This window comes from Bufo gargarizans, chromosome 2, assembly GCF_014858855.1.
Source record: "Bufo gargarizans isolate SCDJY-AF-19 chromosome 2, ASM1485885v1, whole genome shotgun sequence".
Classification (NCBI taxonomy): Eukaryota; Metazoa; Chordata; class Amphibia; order Anura; family Bufonidae; genus Bufo; species Bufo gargarizans.
Window position 1 is genome coordinate 89,023,470 of NC_058081.1, and position 18,580 is coordinate 89,042,049.

Consider the following 18,580-nt stretch of genomic DNA (forward strand, 5'->3'; position numbering starts at 1 on the left):
GAGAAAACAGGAGTACCCGGAGCAAACCCACACAAAGAAAAACTCCATGCAGATATTGTCCTTAGTCTGCTCTGAACCTTGGACCCCTAACGTTTAAGGGCATTTGTGAATATATTAGTTTATTACCCTGATTCCACTAATATGGGAATTTTGTTTGTAAACAAAGTGATTTTTGACACCTTCTCTGGTGTTACTATTTCTTTTCACCTCTGACTAATGTACATAAATCCACCAGTGGACTGTTTAACTCTTGGATGGTCCATTCCTTATAATGCTTCGACAATCCTCAGATAGTAGAGGCTTCCATATTCCTGTGCAGAAACCACTTCAGTTTAGCAACTGAAAGGGAATGAATATCACTGAGGGGAAAGACCGCAGACCCTTCCTTAATGTGTCATTATTTCCGAGCATTTTCTTAAAATTGTTTCCATTACAAAATGACTGTCTTGGCAACATGCTCTGTAAGCATTTCTTCCCCAAGAACTACTGAACATACTATTTCACCATATTTTTCAGGATTCAGCAATAGGTATTGGTAGATAAAGTTAACATGTCACTAAATACAACCAAAGTAACATCAGAATACTGTCTAAATGCCAAGAGTAGTCTCCTGGACCCCATATATCAGCTAGTAAGTGCATTTTAAAGCAGTGGAGAATAAACTGTCTTCTAGGGTCTTCTATGGTCACAAAATCAGCAACGCATCATTTGATTTATCTACCAGGTCTCTTAAGGGAATATCTTTGGTTCCTCACCAGTTCATGACCTTTGATTGAATAATGAGGCATGATAGCTGGGAGCAGTAACGTGTGTATTCTACTGGTAATAGTTGTGATTATGTTTTCTGGCCAGGGACTGTGGTAAAAAAAAATGGAGGATTTTTGACTCAGTTGTGATTGCTTTCGTGGTCTGGCTGGCAGGTAGAGTGCTGCTACATCATGAGATTATGAAGGACATCTCCTTGACCTTGGTATTTCCTGTTATGTGAGATTCTGTCTAGAGAGGTGGGGGAAGAAGAACCCAAGAACAAAAGCACACAAAATAGGATAAAAGATACCACAAAAACAATCATTTTGCACATCATTGCATTTTAATTTCTGTGTCTATATGATGTGTATCTGGTGGCAGTAGATAAGCTGTTTTGGAACTTATCAGAACTACAGCAGGTATGGATGAGCAAATCTTGAGCAATTCACTTCTTCACTCATTTTTCAAGAAGTAAATAAACTTCATTCATTTTAGAATGTCCACTCAGTTAGGTCCCTAAAGTTGCGATAGCTGTGAAATGGATAATTGCTCAGTTGACAGCTATTAGCTTTTTCAGGGCAGTATGGTCATCTATTGACTATATTGTGGCCTCTGATGAAAATCTGGCAGAGCTGAAAACAGTCTACCAACACCACTTCATGCTAGCAACCGTCAGGGATTACAGTGGTTAGAACTCATATCAATCAGACATTGGTGGCAAAGTTATCATTACAAACACCACAGCTATGAATCTTCAAGCGCTATTGATGTTGAGCTCAAAACAGTGATTTTTACCTTTATTCTGACTCCTTTTTCCTCTGCTCTGCGCCCACTAACCAGCTGTGCAATGCATAGAGAGGACTAGTCCTCTCCAATATGTACGCACACTCAGGAGACCTCTGTATGCATTGCATAGCCAATTTGCTGTTAGGAATAATTTGCTCATTACTCATGTAGTTTATGGTGGCGGTCCACTGTGACAGCATCTATTTAAGTTACCCATAAGCTTAATGGTTACAGTCACTTGAAGACGTATAAATAACTTAATGGTTTTTCTTACACTTGGTTGGCAAATACTCCTGAATATGAGAACAATGGAAGTGTTCCCTTGCTGGGGTCTGGAGGACTGTGTTCCCCATCATAAATCCTAGTGGAGTCTGGTCTTACCACTGTGAATCTTATGGAGGCAAACTCACGAGGTTGCACAAGCCACTAGTATATTGATGTCCTGGCTACTCAAATGGGTCTCTACAACCACTAGGTCACTTCCCATTTGTGGAATTACTCCGGACAACACACAGCTGCATGCAATGTGTGTAGACCATTACACTTCAACTATAGAGAGCCCTCTGGCAACACCATTCAAGTCCATGAATAGGGTTACTGTCTGATTAAGAGTACCACTTAGTCTTACTCATAATAACAGCACAGTGCAGACTTTAATATGAACACTTGAAATATGTTTAGCCACTAGGAACTTTGGTTGGCAACCTCCCCTCTTCCATTGACAGCAGCAGGATGTCTACAGACACTGGTTATATTTACAGCATCTCACTAGCAGGCAAAGTATCTCAGACTGCTGTGGGGTAATCAGTGCTCAATACCATACTTAAATTGCTTAGGGCTATAACAATGTTTAAGGAACAATATACAGCCACTGACTCCCATGCAAAAGTCTCTCAAACTCACCAGCCTGTGCAGCTCTGTCACACTCTTGAGATACCCTTTTGAGGGTTTCCAATTGAGCGCCCATCTCACATTCTCTTCTACCATCCTCACACAATGACACTGCCTCTATCTCAGACCTCCATCATGCTTTTTGAAGAGCTGACTAGGCCCAGACCTTCACTTAGTCTCACAGTAGGCCTCACTTTCTCATATGTGCTTACTACGCACATATTCATCAGGCTCTTGAGCCTGGCTCCTAGGGGCTACATTTTCCTGACTGAGCTACACAGACTCCCTAGGCGGTCTTTGTGGTCTCAGCCACACACTGACTCACTTCCTGCATTCTGTTAATAACCTTTCTCCATCTGTTTGGCAGCAATGAACACATTTAGTGCATTGGATTACCGGTACATACAGATAGTGTAGGGCACAATACAATACAGTTTAATTCAGCTCACTCAACATATATACACCTTTTATGTATGGGAGGTATGGATTACCTTGGGTTCCTTCCCTTACAAGCAATCTGCCTCACACATTTACTAAATGTGTTCAGCAATTTCACTCTTCCCAGCAGTTTAAATGCTAAGTCCCTGTTTCCCCAAAAATTATACTTTTAATTGATTGGTATTTTTGACAGTGGGTGCTTTACATGAACTATCACATATAATACATCTGTTCTAATTAACTTTGCTGTAGTCCCTTTAAATGTCAAGCAGATTGTGCAAGACCTGTTAGAATGCATTTTACAAGTGTCCCTTCTTTGCTGAGCTTTAAAGATTATTTATTACAAGAATGGAATGTACCCAGGAGGATATTGAAGAATCTCAGTTGTCTTTTGTCTCCACTCATTTATTTGCCATGCTTCTTAGGAAATCATCCAAATCTACACAATATTGTGAAATTTTCTCTCCAATAGCTATGTCATGTATATATTACTTCAGCATCATACCTGAAAGAGAATGTCCACGTTTTAACACCTAAATTCTCTGCTAATTATTTTTATTTTTTTTCATTTATTTTTATTGCACCGTGAGCTTTAGCTTTCTGATAAGGAGCTCCAAATCCTCAGCACAGATGTAGATTTAAAACATAGTTATCTAGCTACTAGCAGTCGCCACTAGGGGGAGCAAGTTGTAAAGTTGTGTATTGTTTTAATTATTAAAAAGGAATCTGTCACCAGTGACTTCACTATCACACTGTTTGCATACACCCATAGCTGTGGTTCATATGATTAAAATGCTATAAAACTTTTCATAATATGCGAATTGGGCTTTTGGTGCAATGAGGGTGTCACCATTACTCTTGCTGCACCTAAGCTCCACTTCTTTCTGTGGCCAGCCCCTCCCTCACTGTTTCCCACTGCCTGGTCCTGTCATTTAAAGCAGCCATGGAGGGGCTGGACATAGAATTGAGTGGAGCCTGGGTGCCACAAGAGCAATGGTGACGCCCTTGCACTAAAGGCCTAATTTGCATATTAAGTTTGATGATTACCAGTGTGCAGTAGCTCCCTCTAATAATTGCAGGTAGTCAGAATTGTTTTCTTTAAAATATATTAAGAAATGAATGAGCACAGAATTTTGACCACCAAAATGGTGCTCGAGGGTGGACATTGCCTTTAAATAGATGCAAAGACTTTGATCCTGATTAGAGTGGATCCTTAGCATCCCCAGAAGTTGGTGCAATAGTACAAATTGCGATAGTTGATAAAAAATATCGCAAATATATTTCCCTAGATGAAAGAAATGTACAGCGGTGTGAGGGGGGCTGTAGATCGATCACAACAATCATTAAATGATTATTTTTTAGTTTAGACCACAGTCATCCCTGACCTGAATTTGACTCTTCATTGCAGGAGGAAGAGGAGGATGGATTGCCTAAAAAAAAGTGGCCTACGGTGGATGCGTCTTATTATGGAGGACGAGGAGTGGGAGGAATCAAAAGGATGGAGGTATCACAACTTCTGTTCTCTCCTTATATATTTTCCATGGTTATTCCAACACTGTGTATTTGTATATGACTAAAATATTATAATCTAAAGTTATGGCCTGCATTGTGTCACATGGTAATGCATCGGCACTGGACCCATAGTAAAGTGTTTCCTGAACTCTTTGTATTTTATCATTTTACTAGCCTGTAAAAAGGTAATCTCATATATTTAAATGCATAAAAATTGTACTAACATTTTAGCAAAGTCAGTATCACTGAAATATTCCCATGAAGTGAACTCCATAGAATATTCTTCTGGAACCAAAATAAGGGAGGATCCTCCAAATGGGGATTAGGAAGCCCAGGCCATGGTGTCTTAATCCACTTTGATATGTCTTGACTCTTGGCCCATGGGGGAACTGAAAGATGATTTCTAAGAATGCTTCTGTCTTTGAAAAACTTGGGTTCTTTAGTATTCTCTACTTCAAATTATGGAGTACATCCATGCCAATGTAGTGGTCAGAGGAGGGAGAGACCGCAAAGCAGGATTCAAGTACAGTACAGCGGACAAGGAGACTGAAGCAAAAACCGGCTTTATTAAAGAACCAGATGTAACTGCCGGAAAATCGGATTAACAGTATAAAGAGGTTTACACAGATTACATGAACACGAGTTAGAATAAATGTGTTCCACAGTATACACATGAGAGTCCAGGCTACACTCAGCTAATATACTCCTATCTAGCCCTGCTACCCAGGGGATGCGTCTACAGCGCATTGACTAAGTCCCTGACTCTATAACCTATCACAGATAAGCACCGGTGCCACTCACAGTTCTGCAGATTCTCCTTGATCCCATAAGATGCAGTCTGGATCCAGGTCCGGTCGCTTGCTTGTCTGTCTTTCTCTCTCTGGTTACAGCAGATGCAGATCTTCTTCAGCTCTGGCAGGAAGGATCCGGCTTGTACTGGTCTCTGACACACGGTCCCACTCCTCTGTAACACACTGTGCAGTCTCTTTCTCTGGGTCACAGCTGCAGCAGTTCAGTTCAGAATCTATCTTGGCCTGTCTCCAGCACAGCCAGCTTCTTAGGACTCCATCAGTCAGGCTCCATGTCCCATCACTAGCCTTTACTTGGCTCCTAACATGGCAGCCATCCTCTCACAGCTCTCAGGGCACTCCCACCTCTAGCCAGGACTCAAACCCCGGGAACTTCTGGCTCCTCCTACCTCTTGTGCATCTCAGAAACAGTTCAGCTTCCTCTTACTCAGAGCGACAGTGACCTCTAGTAGCTGAAATAAGTCATCACAGTCTATGTGCACCATATTGTAGATATCTGTGCAAAGAACAGCATTCTAGGGGTTGACCCTTACACCAACAAGTGCTTTTTAAAAATCCTGGCTTTTTTTTATTAAATATGCATTTCTTACACCGTTTTCCCTCATCTACTTACAAAGTTACGTTTTGCATTTAGTAGTGGGGATTTTATATGTGTGTTTTCTACCGTATGTTACAGACCTCTACTTACAGAGCTAATGTTTGCCAAAGGCTCGTCTAAATAATAATGTATAAAATGGGCTACTTATACTTTGGGTGATGATCTCATCTTCTTCAATAAACTAGTTATGAGCTGTAAGCATTAATTGAACCTCCACTCCAGCTGTAAAAGGGTTGTCCCAAAGTACAAACTTATACCCCATCCACAAGATAGGTATATTTATCTGACTGGTAGGGTCCAACTGCTAGACCAATCACAAGAACAGGAAGGGTAGGGTCTGACTGCTGCATTGATCACGAGAATAGGAGTCCTGAGTTCCCAAGTCATGGCGGTAGGAATGGCACCAATCAGATACAGTACTTATCCCCCAACCTGTGGAGAATGAATATATTTGTATGCCATAACAACCTCTTTAAATACTTCTCCATTACTCCTGCACTATCTTCTTTCTCTGTTGTTAGGTGTAGACCCTATGTTAGACTCATTATTTATCTCCCATTGCTTAATTATATCAGCCCCTTTCCCCAATGGGGCTTACAATCTAATTTCCCTATCTCAGACACTCTATGGTCAAAGTCATAGCATGGGACTAAACCCATATAAACATGAGGAGAGCCTACAAACTGCATGTAGATGTTGTCCTTGTTTGCCTTCGTACCCAGGACCACAGTTATGCAAGGCAACAGCGCTAACCGGTGAGGCACCATGGTGTCCCCTCTCTAATCTGATATGGCTACATAATAACTATCAAATATTATTCCCAGTTTGTGGATCTAAAGTGTAGTACCTACATTGATTGCTAAAAAGTTTTATTTCAATGTATAGGTGCGTTGGGGGGAAAAAGGTTCCACAGAAGAAGGAGCTAAGTTAGAGAAAGCCAAGAATGCCAAGGTGAAGATGCCAGAACAAGAGTTTGAGTTTCCCTCTCCAAAGATTCTCAACAGCAATTATGGGAAGTCGAATTATTCTAGAAAGTGGTACTCCCCAATTAAGGTAGGATCAGTGTATACTGTTTTCAAATAAACTGTGACTGTAAGGGCTTATGCACTTGACCATATGAAGAATTGGTAGCAATTGGTACACTATGTAGATGTGTGAAGGTTTGTATGGTACTGTATATTTTACTTTATATTTCTGTATGGTGTTTATTACAAAGGTATTTTCAGTTTTATAGTCGGCTCTCCTTCAGAGTATTTTTGGCAGAAAAAATAGTTCTAATATAGTAATCATATGGAGGTTTTCCCATGTCCGGGTACAAGAATAAGATTTTTCAATCTCAATTGAATTCTATTAAATACTCCCCCATGATGCAAGGCACAACCATGCAACTACAATAGCTCCATATAATATCACCTTAGGCCCAGAAGCATTTATAGGGTAACATCATCGGCTCATTGTGGCTCTGTGCCACTTGGGATCGATATGTAATGTGATTGTGGGTATGAGCCATAATGGTAAAGATTCTTTATAGCAGCTAATTATCTAGCCTTGGGCTTAAATACAAATTATATAATATGGTTGTGCCTGCGCTGTCGATGGATAGTTAACTCTATAAACAATTGGTAAACAGAGCCGTTGCTAGGTACCTGAATGGATATCGGCTGCCCCGATCCCAAAAAACATGCAAAAAGTATAAAATAAGTGGCGGTACCAGCGCTGGAATAAAGAGGGGGGCTTTTATATAGCTAAGCTATTAAAAAGTACCTGTTCTGGTGAGGTGATAGCTCGATGTTGGTGATTTGTATGGCGAATATTCAATCCATCGATGTTGCGTGGTAAATCGCAGTGCTTCTTGCTCAACCTCAAAGCGCGTGTGCCACCCTGGCCGGTAGCTGGCGTGCGCACGAAGGAGCCAGTTGGTATGGGATTCCAGAGCGTGGAGTGTGACGTCACGACGGTCCTACGGTAAGTTCCAGAGACCAAAAAACAATCCTACAAGTTTCGAAAACAAGCCTACGCGTTTCGGAACTTACCGTATGACCGTTGTGACGTCACACTCCACGCTCCGGAATCCCATACCAACTGGCTCCTTCGTGCGCATGCCAGCTACCGTCCGGGGCGGCGCACGCGCTTTGAGGTTGAGCAAGAAGCACTGCGATTTACCCCACAACATCGATGGATTGAATATTCGCCATACAAATCACCAACATCGAGCTATCACCTCACCGGAACAGGTACTTTTTAATAGCTTAGCTATATAAAACCACCCCCCCCCCCCCCCCCGCTCTTTATTCCAGCGCTGGTACCGCCACTTATTTTATACTTTTTAAATACAAATTAAAATAATAGAAATGTTAAAATAATGGATCTTTTTACTCCATTAGGTTACATAAAAATACAGAGTAGGATAGCAACTACAAACTCTTTGTAAACCATAGCTGGTCATAGTTCTTCAAAAACACTGGGGCAGGTTTCTGATCCAAATGCGCCAGAACTCTGGTGTAGATGCCATACCCCACAATTGTGTGTTCTAGACACATTTTGTGCCTCGTCCAACAAAGAGATTCGTTTAGCAGGAAATTGTGTGTAAATTTGGGTTGGCACAAAATGCTAAAAGTTGCATCTACTTTTTCCTTAGACTCACTTGACATGGGAGGTGGCTTGGTAAGAAGTGATATGGCTTAGCGGAGAAGTGGTGTGGCCAGATGTCACTTTTTGTACCGAAATGTGCCAAAATGTTTGGTGTAAAAATGTGAAAGTAAGACAACTTAACATTGTCTTAAACTTTTAGACAGTCTATAGATGTGCCACATGTATCATACAACCTGATGCACTGTGATAATTCTGGCACATTTAAAGACTCCATGTCTACAGGTCTAGTCTGTTTAACTTACAGTAAATCCAGGCCAATGTGCTCCAAAATTGCACCAAGTTAAATGAACCAGTAGGTTGTGTACAGTTAGTCTAAGATGTCTAGCACTGTGATATATTAGGCACATCTTTAGACTGACTGCACCGTTATGCCAGTCTTAATAAGAAGCATGCTGGCAGGAGATGCCCCAAGGCCCCTTAGTAAATTCAACACATCTTTAGGCATTTTATGCAGGAGGGATTGTACTTTTTAGGCACCATTTTGGGATATATCTACAATAATGCGTAACTGGTCACTTCTGTTGGATAGGCAGTTCAATCATTGTATGTTTTGCATAACATTCATACTAATCCTGTTGAATAGATTATGATCTGTGTCATTATGACAAGGGCAACAATCTATGTCTAACGGCTTCCCCCTTCACTGCTCTGCTACATTTATATCAAGCTGACAGCTCAAGGGGAGTGTCTTTTCTGCTGCAGCTCAGGGGGCGTGTCTCAGTTCTCCCTATCACAGCTCAGGAGGCAGATGAAGGATGAAGCTGAGCATGTGAGCTGGTCAAAGAAATAAGAAAAAGAACAAACAGCAGGTGGCGCTATACAGATAGATTTCAATGAATAGCTCAGCGGCTATGCAAAATTTTTAATGACATGCAATTACAAAAGTATTCAGATCCCGGTGCTGGTTTGAAAACTGTAGAATATTTTTTATGGGAAAACCCCTTTAACCACTTCAACCCCGCTAGCTAAAACCCCCTTAATGACCAGGCCACTTTTTACACTTCTGCACTACACTACTTTCACCGTTTATCGCTCGGTCATGCAACTTACCACCCAAATAAATTTTACCTCCTTTTCTTCTCACTAATAGAGCTTTCATTTGGTGATATTTCATTTCTGCTGACATTTTTACCTTTTTTGTTATTAATCAAAATGTAACGATTTTTTCGCAAAAAAATGACATTTTTCACTTTCAGCTGTAAAATTTTGCCAAAAATAACGACATCCATATATAAATTTTTCGCTAAAGAAGACACCCCAAGGTATTCCGTGAGGGGCACGGTGAGTTCCTAGAATTTTTTATTTTTTGTCACAAGTTAGTGGAAAATGATGATTTTTTATTTTTTTATTTTTTCCTTACAAAGTCTCATATTCCACTAACTTGCGACAAAAAATAAAAAATTCTAGGAACTCGCCATGCCCCTCACGGAATACCTTGGGGTGTCTTCTTTCCAAAATGGGGTCACTTGTGGCGTAGTTATACTGCCCTGGCAATTTAGGGGCCCATGTGTGTGAGAAGTAGTTTGCAATCAAAATCTGTAAAAAATGACCAGTGAAATCCGAAAGGTGCACTTTGGAATATGTGCCCCTTTGCCCACCTAGGCTGCAAAAAAGTGTCACACATCTGGTATCGCCGTACTCAGGAGAAGTTGGGGAATGTGTTTTGGGGTGTCATTTTACATATACCCATGCTGGGTGAGAGAAATATCTTGGCAAAAGACAACTTTTCCCATTTTTTTATACAAAGTTGGCATTTGACCAAGATATTTTTTTTACCTTTATAGAACAAACCTCTCCTTCCCCATGGGTCAATGTGCAAAGCGCAAATCGCCCAAAGATGTGGCGAAGTGCATTATGCACTTTGTCCCAGGTGAAAGGAGAGGTTTGCAGCAGCTGTGAGTGAATGGGCCCTAATAGCCCTGTGTGCCTGTCCTGGTGAGATGATCCCTATGCTAGGTGTACCTGTGTGTGGTACTTCCGGAAACACTCTCCAAAGCATAGGGCAAGGTGGTCAGGACAGTCAGGACAGAAATAGCGGGTGTCACGCCTTATTCCACTCCTGCTACAGACACAACATCTTTTTCGGGGTGACGGTTGGGTTGAGGTACCAGGAACGACATTGGGGAAATGTCGCTCGTGTAGACGGGTAACTACACTGGTGGATGGGGCCACGGAACCTCCTGGGTACAGGAGGTTCTCGATGATCTCTTCCTGAAATTTGAGGAAGGATCCAGTTCTCCCAGCCTTACTGTAGAGAACAAAACTATTATACAGAGCCAATTGAATTAAATATACAGACACCTTCTTATACCAGCGTCTGGTTCTGCGGGAAACTAAATACGGAGACAACATCTGGTCATTGAAGTCCACCCCTCCCATGTGAAGGTTATAGTCGTGGACTGAGAGGGGCTTTTCAATGACACGGGTTGCTCGCTCAATTTGTATTGTCGTGTCTGCGTGAATGGAGGAGAGCATGTAAACGTCATGCTTGTCTCTCCATTTCACCGCGAGCAGTTCTTCGTTACACAATGCGGCCCTCTGCCCCCTTGCAAGACGGGTGGTAACGAGCCGTTGGGGGAAGCCCGCGCAACTAGTTCGCGCAGTGCCACAGGCGCCAATCCGTTCTAGAAACAAATGCCTAAAGAGGGCCACACTTGTGTAGAAATTGTCCACATAAAGATGGTACCCCTTGCCGAATAAGGGTGACACCAAGTCCCAGACTGTCTTCCCACTGCTCCCCAGGTAGTCAGGGCGACCGACTGGCTCCAGGGTCTGATCTTTTCCCTCATAGATCCGAAATTTGTGGGTATAGCCTGTGGCCCTTTCACAGAGCTTATACAATTTGACCCCATACCGGGCGCGCTTGCTTGGGATGTATTGTTTGAAGCCAAGGCGCCCGGTAAAATGTATCAGGGACTCGTCTACGCAGATGTTTTGCTCTGGGGTATACAAATCTGTAAATTTCAGGTTGAAATGGTCTATGAGGGGCCGAATTTTGTGGAGCCGGTCAAAAGCAGGGTGGCCTCTGGGACGGGAGGCGGTGTTGTCGCTAAAGTGCAGGAAACGCAGGATGGCCTCAAAACGTGCCCTGGACATAGCAGCAGAGAACATGGGCATGTGATGAATTGGGTTCGTGGACCAATATGACCGCAATTCATGCTTTCTAGTTAGACCCATGTTGAGGAGAAGGCCCAGAAAAGTTTTAATTTCGGAAACTTGGACTGGTTTCCACCGGAAAGGCTGGGCATAATAGCTTCCCGGGTTGGCGGTTATAAATTGTGTGGCATACCTGTTTGTTTCGGCCACAACTATGTCTAATAGCTCCGCAGTCAAGAACAGCTCAAAAAATCCCAGGGCCGAACCGATCTGAGCTGTCTCAACCCGAACTCCAGACTGGGCAGTGAAAGGGAAAACTACAGGTGCGGCTGAAGTTGGGGACTGCCAATCAGGGTTTGCCAGCACCTCAGGGATTCTAGGGGCTCTACGGGCACGTCTTTGCGGTGGCTGCGACGGCGTCACTACTGCTCGTGCCACCGTACCAGCTTCAACTGCCCTTCTGGTGCTCGCCACTTCACCAGGTTGTACGGCAGTGCTGGTACTAGGTCCAGGGAGGGCTGCGCTGCTGGTGTATGCCTCACCACGTAATCCGACAGCACCAGCCCCACTCTGCTGCTCTTGAAGCGGATCCTGCGCAACCTGTGGTCTAGCGACACGGGGCCGGGTACGCCTGGTGCTATCAGGGACCTCAGCCTCCTCGTCCGAACTTTGGGTCAGAGAGCCACTGCTTTCTACAGGTTCGTATTCTGACCCGCTGGATTCATCAGATGAGGGTTCCCATTCCTTATCCGACTGGGTCAGAGGCCTGTAGGCCTCTTCAGAAGAATGCCCCCTGTTTGACATTTGGGCAACTAAATTTAGGGGTATTCCCTGAGACTACCCAAGAAAAAAAGCAAGCCTGTCTTACAAAGGGGAGGCTAGCGAAGTACCGGAGGCCGCTGCGGTTCATAAAAAATATCAAAACAGATTTTTTTATCGCCGCAGCGCTTGTAAAGTGAATGTGCAGTGATAAAAAAAAAATTAAATGTTGTCACTGCGGTGGGGCGGGTGTGGGCGAACGCACGTGTGGGCGACCGATCAGGCCTGATCGGGCAAACACTGCGTTTTGGGTGGAGGGCGAACTAAAGTGACACTAATACTATTATAGATCTGACCGTGATCAGTTTTGATCACTTCCAGATACTATAAAAGTACAAATGCTGATTAGCGATACGCTAATCAGCGAATCAGTGACTGCGGTGCGGTGGGCTGGGCGCTAACCGATCCCTACCTACCGATAACTACCTAACCAAGGGACCTAAACTATACTAAAACCTAACGGTCAATACCAGTGAAAGAAAAAAGTGACAGTTTGCACTGATCACGTTTTTCCTTTCACTAGTGATTGACAGGGGCGATCAAAGGGGTGATCAAAGGGTTAATTGGGGTTCAGGGGGGTGATCTGGGGCTAGTATGTGGTGTTGGTGCTACTCACTGTGAAGCCTGCTCCTCTGCTGGATCCAACCGACGAAAAGGACCAGCAGAGGAGCAGGGCAGCCATAAAACAGATAATATTTAATAATATGATCTGTTATCTGGCTTCTCATTGGATTTTTTAAAAATCATCAGCTTGCCAGCCGCGATCATTGGCTGGCAAGCTGATGACGCGACCCCCCTTGACGAAATGCCGGCCCGAACTGCGCATGCGCGGGCCGGCAAAGCGCGTCATCTCGCGTCTCGCGAGATGACGCGTATATGCGTGACTCTGCGCAGCGCTGCCGCCTCCGGAACGCACATCTGCGTTAGGCGGTCCGGAGCCAGTTAAGACCGACCCTGGAGGAGAGACCCAGCACTGAACTGCTTTTCTTGTTTCCAACATAGATTCACTGTACTTTAGGGCAGCCACCAATAGGAGAGCTCAATAAAAATAAATAAGCAAGAAAAGCATGAGATTTCTCGGTATGTGAGTTGCCTGGTATAAATACATTATTCCTGTTAGAAGTTAAGACTGAATTACTAAAAATTTGCAATGAAGTTCCAGCTGGATACTACCACTTGGAGGGGTGTTCCTCAAAGTCTTACACTATCCAGTCAGTGCTGCCAGTGTCAGACTGTGCTGGGACACAGGTAACACCCATTTGGACCTTCATTGCAGACTGCTAGGAACTAATTCATAAACTTCTAGTAGTGGAATTGAACAACATAGAGTCATAATAACAGATAATCCAAAGGGAGTGCAAGTGGTTGCTGAAATAGACTTATCAGGAGAGGTTACGGGTCCTCTTGAAGGGTAATGCTTCCTGGGAAAACATATAGCTCTCCTCCTGATGCACTTATAGGCATCTATCCTGTAAGTCAATGCATGATCCTTCTCAGAACCTTGAAATATGACTGTGGATATCAGGCAAACCAGAGAAATCCATCAGCAAACCAGAATCCTACTCTGATAAGGAGCAACAACCCAGAGAGCTTGCTGGGATTAAAGTTATGGGGACAACAGGGCAAAATAAGTGAATAATTTTTAATTTTACAATTATTATACTGTACTTCAGGAACCAAGGGTGGTGGACAGTGGTATACCTACCTTAGAGGCAGCGCATGCTATGGGGCCTGGTGGGAGGTGAACACGGCTGGCTTTAGAGGTGTGTGACCTGTAGAGCCACACAGGGTCCACTACCCTTCACTCCTGAAGGGGGCACCATACAACCCCCTCTCCCAGGCACCTGGTCACCAGGTGTTCAGGCACCATTGCACTTAATTATGTCTGTCTTCACAGGGCGCAGATATAATTGAGCATTTGCCTCAGCACTGGCAGGACAAGGGAACCATTGGTTCCCTGCCTGGCCATTCTGCACCTTGTGATGTGGGCCTCATCGAACTACCTGCAAAGTTCTATAGAGACCAAGACTAAATTGTGGGAGGAGGTCGTAGGACTGGGAAAAGGTAAGAATTATGCAGTGTGCTCTGCATATATGGGGGCACAGGAGAGACACAGAATGGAAGCACAGAAGAGGTATAGTATGGGGGCACAGAGAGGCTCTTAATGGGGGGGGGGGGCAGAGAGCATGAGGCACTGTAGGGAGGGCACAAAGCATGAGGAGCTATAGAGGTATAGAGCAAGAGGCACAGTATGGGGGCACTGAGTATGAGGCACAGTATGGGGACACAGATCATGAGGAACTATGGGGGCACAGAGCATAAAATAGTAACGGGGCACAGAGCATGAGACGCTATATAAAGGGGCACAGAGCATGAGGCTCTATATAAGGGACACAGAACATGTGGCAATATATACAGGGGACACAGAGCATGAAGTATCTATAAGGGTACTACCATTGGGGTACTGTGTGTGGCATTTTATTTTCAGAGGGTATAGTATGTGGCATGACTGTATTCTGGGGCACAGTGTATATTGCTGCTATATGCATGGCACAGCAGGTGGCACTAAGAGGTGTTTGTGTTAGTATGTAGAAAGCAAATGTGTTTGATAATGCGAGAAGCTGAAGACATATGGCTGGCAGTCTCTGCAGCAAGAAGTCATGGCCTGGAGAAGTCATCATGGGGGTGTGAACCAGTTGGAGGATAACTCTGGAGGAGACATTACCTGACAGTGTCTGATGATGAGTGGTAGCATTCTGCTGATGTCACATAGTTGAAGCGCCGTAATCTCGTGCATGCCAGCTAGCACATGCGCAGTTTATTCCCTGAGGCTGATACCGGCACAGGGAAAGAGCACCATGCCAGCACTCACATGCGGCATACTCACGCTTGCGCGAGATTACAGTGCTTAAACTCTGTGACGTTGGGGGAGCAAGGAGGAGATTCGGAGGATGTGGGTGGTACTGGGCACCTTCACAGTGGGCGTGGATGGGCTCATGAAATGCTGGTAACAGCCCCTTGGGCTCCTTACTAGCCTCATTTGCATATATATAAAATCTTTTTTTATTGAATAAAAGCCATTCATTCCATAGCGCTGTACATATTAGAAGAGGTATACATACATAATGCAGACAATTGTACTAATCATAAACAAGACGAGTTACAAACTGGTACATAAGGAGAGAGGGCCCTGCCCATGAGGGCTTACAATCTACATTGTATGAGAGAAGGACACAGTAGGTGTGGGTGAAATTGGTCATGGCGGTATAGAGCCAGCAGGGTCACTAGTTGTAGGCTTGTCTAAATTTCAGGTTTCTTTTGAAGGATTCCACTGTAGGTGAGAGTCTGATATGTTGGGGTAGCGAGTTCCAGAGTATGGGGGATGCACAGGAGAAATCTTGGAGGCGATTGTGGGAAGAGGTGTTAAGAGGACAGAAGGAGGTCTTGTGAGGATTGGAGAGTGCGTGTGGGGATGTATCAGGAAAGTAGCTCAGAGATGTAGGGAGGGGACAGGTTATGGACGACCTTGTATGTATTTGTGAGTACTTTGAAGTTATTTTGCTGGGCAATGGGGAGCCAGTGAAGGGATTGTCAGAGGGCAGAGGCAGAGGAGTAATAGGGTGAGAGGTGAATTAGTCAGGCAGTAGAGTTGAGGATAGATTGGAGGGGTGCGAGAGTGCTAGATGGAAGGCCACAGAGGAGAGTGTTGCAGTAGTCTAGGCGGGAGATGATGAGGGCGTGTACAAGCATTTTCGCAGATTCAAAGTTAAAGAAAGCGCGAATGCGGGAGATGTTTTTGAGTTGGAGGAGGCAGGTGGTGGAAAGGGCTTAGATGTGCGGTCGGAAGGGAAGACCAGAATCCAAGGTCACTCCAAGGCAGCGGACTTAGTTGACCAGGGAGAGTGTGCAGCCATTGATCGTGATAGATAGGTCTGTTGGGGGCGTTGAGCAAGATGGGGGAATTCTGTTTTATCTATGTTAAGTTTTAGAAAGCGAAAGGTGAAGAAGGATGATATAGAATATAGACATTGTGGGATTCTTGATAGTAAGGTGGTGATGTCTGGACCAAAAAGGTAGATTTGTGTGTCATCAGCATAAGAGTGATACTGAAAGCCTTGGGACTTCATGAGCTGTCCCAGGCCAAAAGTGTAGCTAGAGAAGAACAGGGGTCCTAGGACAAAGCCCTGCAGGACACCAGCAGAGAGGGAATGAGACGAGGAGGTGGTGCGGGAGTGGGAGACGCAAAATGTCCGTTCTGTGAGGTATGATGTGATCCAGGAGAGGACCAGGTCAGTGATGCCAAGAAATGAGGGAGTGGTCAACAGTGTCGAAGGCAGAGGACAGGTCAAAGAGAAGGAGGACAAAGTATTGTTTCTCTCATTTTGGCTGTTAGTAGGTCATTGGTGACTTTGGTAAGGGCAGTCTCAGTCGAGTCGTGGGGTCGGAAGCCAGATTGTAGGCGGTCAAAGAGGGAGCAGGAGGAGAGGTGAGAGGACAGTTCAGAATGGACATGTTATTCAAGTAGCTTTGAGGCATACAGAAGAAGTGATATGGGGCGATAACTGGACAAAGAAGATGGGTCAAGTGAAGGCTTTTTGAGGATGGGTGTAATGGTAGCATGTTTAAAAGCAGAGGTGAAGACACCAGAGGTTAGTGATAGGTTGAAGAGGTGAGTTTGTTTATTTACAGTTTTCATTGATATCAATGGTAGCTGTATACATTCATGTTCAGTTTGAACACCTGGCACATTGCAGGCAGCCAGTTTTATAATATACTGTGTAAAGAGTGTATTTATGTGAGTTGCCTGGTATAAATACATGTTTTCAGAATGAGCAAGATATTAATGAAGCCAGATTTAGTGGATGAGATGGAGGTGACTTTTTAATTATAATATATTTTTTCCAGAGTTTGCATTTCATGTTGCCTGGGAGTGTTTGAGGCAAGGATACTGGGAAACTAGGTGGGCCATGGGGGCCCATACTAAAGGGATCAGACATCATATACATGACAATACCTTTCTAACAAAGCTAGAGCCAGCCCTAAAGCACACATAGGTCCAGAGATTTCCACATTCACTACTCCAATTGCTCTGCTAAATTATCTTTAGCCTGGCCGCTCAGGGGGCATGTCCTTTCTGCTGCAGTCTCTCCCTGTAAATGCCTCAGCTTTTAACAGAACATATGGTTGGTGGCAGTTGAAGATTTTAACTGAGCACGTTCGACTAGCTCAGTTAGACGGACAAAAAGTAAGGAAAAGAACCAACAGAAGGTGGCGCCATACAGATACATTTTATTGAATAGCTCACTGACTATTCTACATTTTAAGATACCTGCAATTACAGAAGTTTACAGATCCAGGTACTGGTTTGAAAAATATAAAATATGTTTTGTGACACAAGCCCCCTACGTACGTGTCTGATAGTGAATATATATTTTGGGCAGCACGAGAACTTTTCCGGGCTCCGGTCGGTACCATAAGTAGATAGATGTGCTGACATAACATTCTAATTGAACATGCAGTCGATATAGGCCTCTATATCACATATATAGAGTGTCGGTAGAGGACCTAGTTATGGTTTTCTATGCTCTAAGCCAGGGATGCTCAACCTGTGGCCCTCCAGCTGTTGTAAAACTACAACTCCCACCATGCCCTGCTGTAGGCTGAGAGCTGTAAGCTGTCCAGGCATGCTGGGAGTTGTACTTTTGCAACAGCTGGAGGGCCGCAGGTTCAGCATCCCTGCACTAAGCTTTAACTGTGGAAAAAAAAAACGTCCATGTAAAGCAAAGATGCCAAATTTTATAAACCTTTCTCCAAATGCTAAGAATGAAATTGGCATCCCTGCACGGGAGAGCGCATCTGTTAAAAATGACAAGCTTTTCCAGGCTTCTATATCCCCTACAAACCATCCCATTATTGCTTAAACACTTAGATGTTGGTAAGCTACAATCAGCCTTCACAACCTTCTTATGGAAAAAGAAAAAACCCTGGATAGCCTTTAAAAAATTAACCATGCTAAAATGGGAGGGAGGCCTACAATTGCCCAACATAAGACACTACAATTTGGCAGTCCTAATCAGACATGCTAAGGACTGGATTTGAGGAACCACATATTTCACAGCTGGTCGTGTAGAACAGGTACTGGCTAGCCCATGGGATCTTTCAGCAATACTACACACAAGGCTCAAGGACATTCTACCCCGAATCAAACAATCAGTAATACTTAAAGACACCA

The 18,580-nt window shown here is 44.0% G+C and overlaps 1 protein-coding gene across 2 annotated transcripts in view; it reads left to right on the top strand.

The window, feature by feature from the left end:
* Positions 1 to 18,580, top strand: part of ANTXR1 (ANTXR cell adhesion molecule 1) — a 207,805-nt gene that overhangs the window by 117,142 nt on the left and 72,083 nt on the right. For both annotated transcript variants that reach the window (XM_044279268.1, XM_044279269.1), the window contains 2 exons: positions 4,271 to 4,366; positions 6,667 to 6,834. In XM_044279268.1, coding sequence (XP_044135203.1) covers positions 4,271 to 4,366; positions 6,667 to 6,834 — 264 coding nt within the window. The remainder of the gene's footprint in view (positions 1 to 4,270; positions 4,367 to 6,666; positions 6,835 to 18,580) is intronic.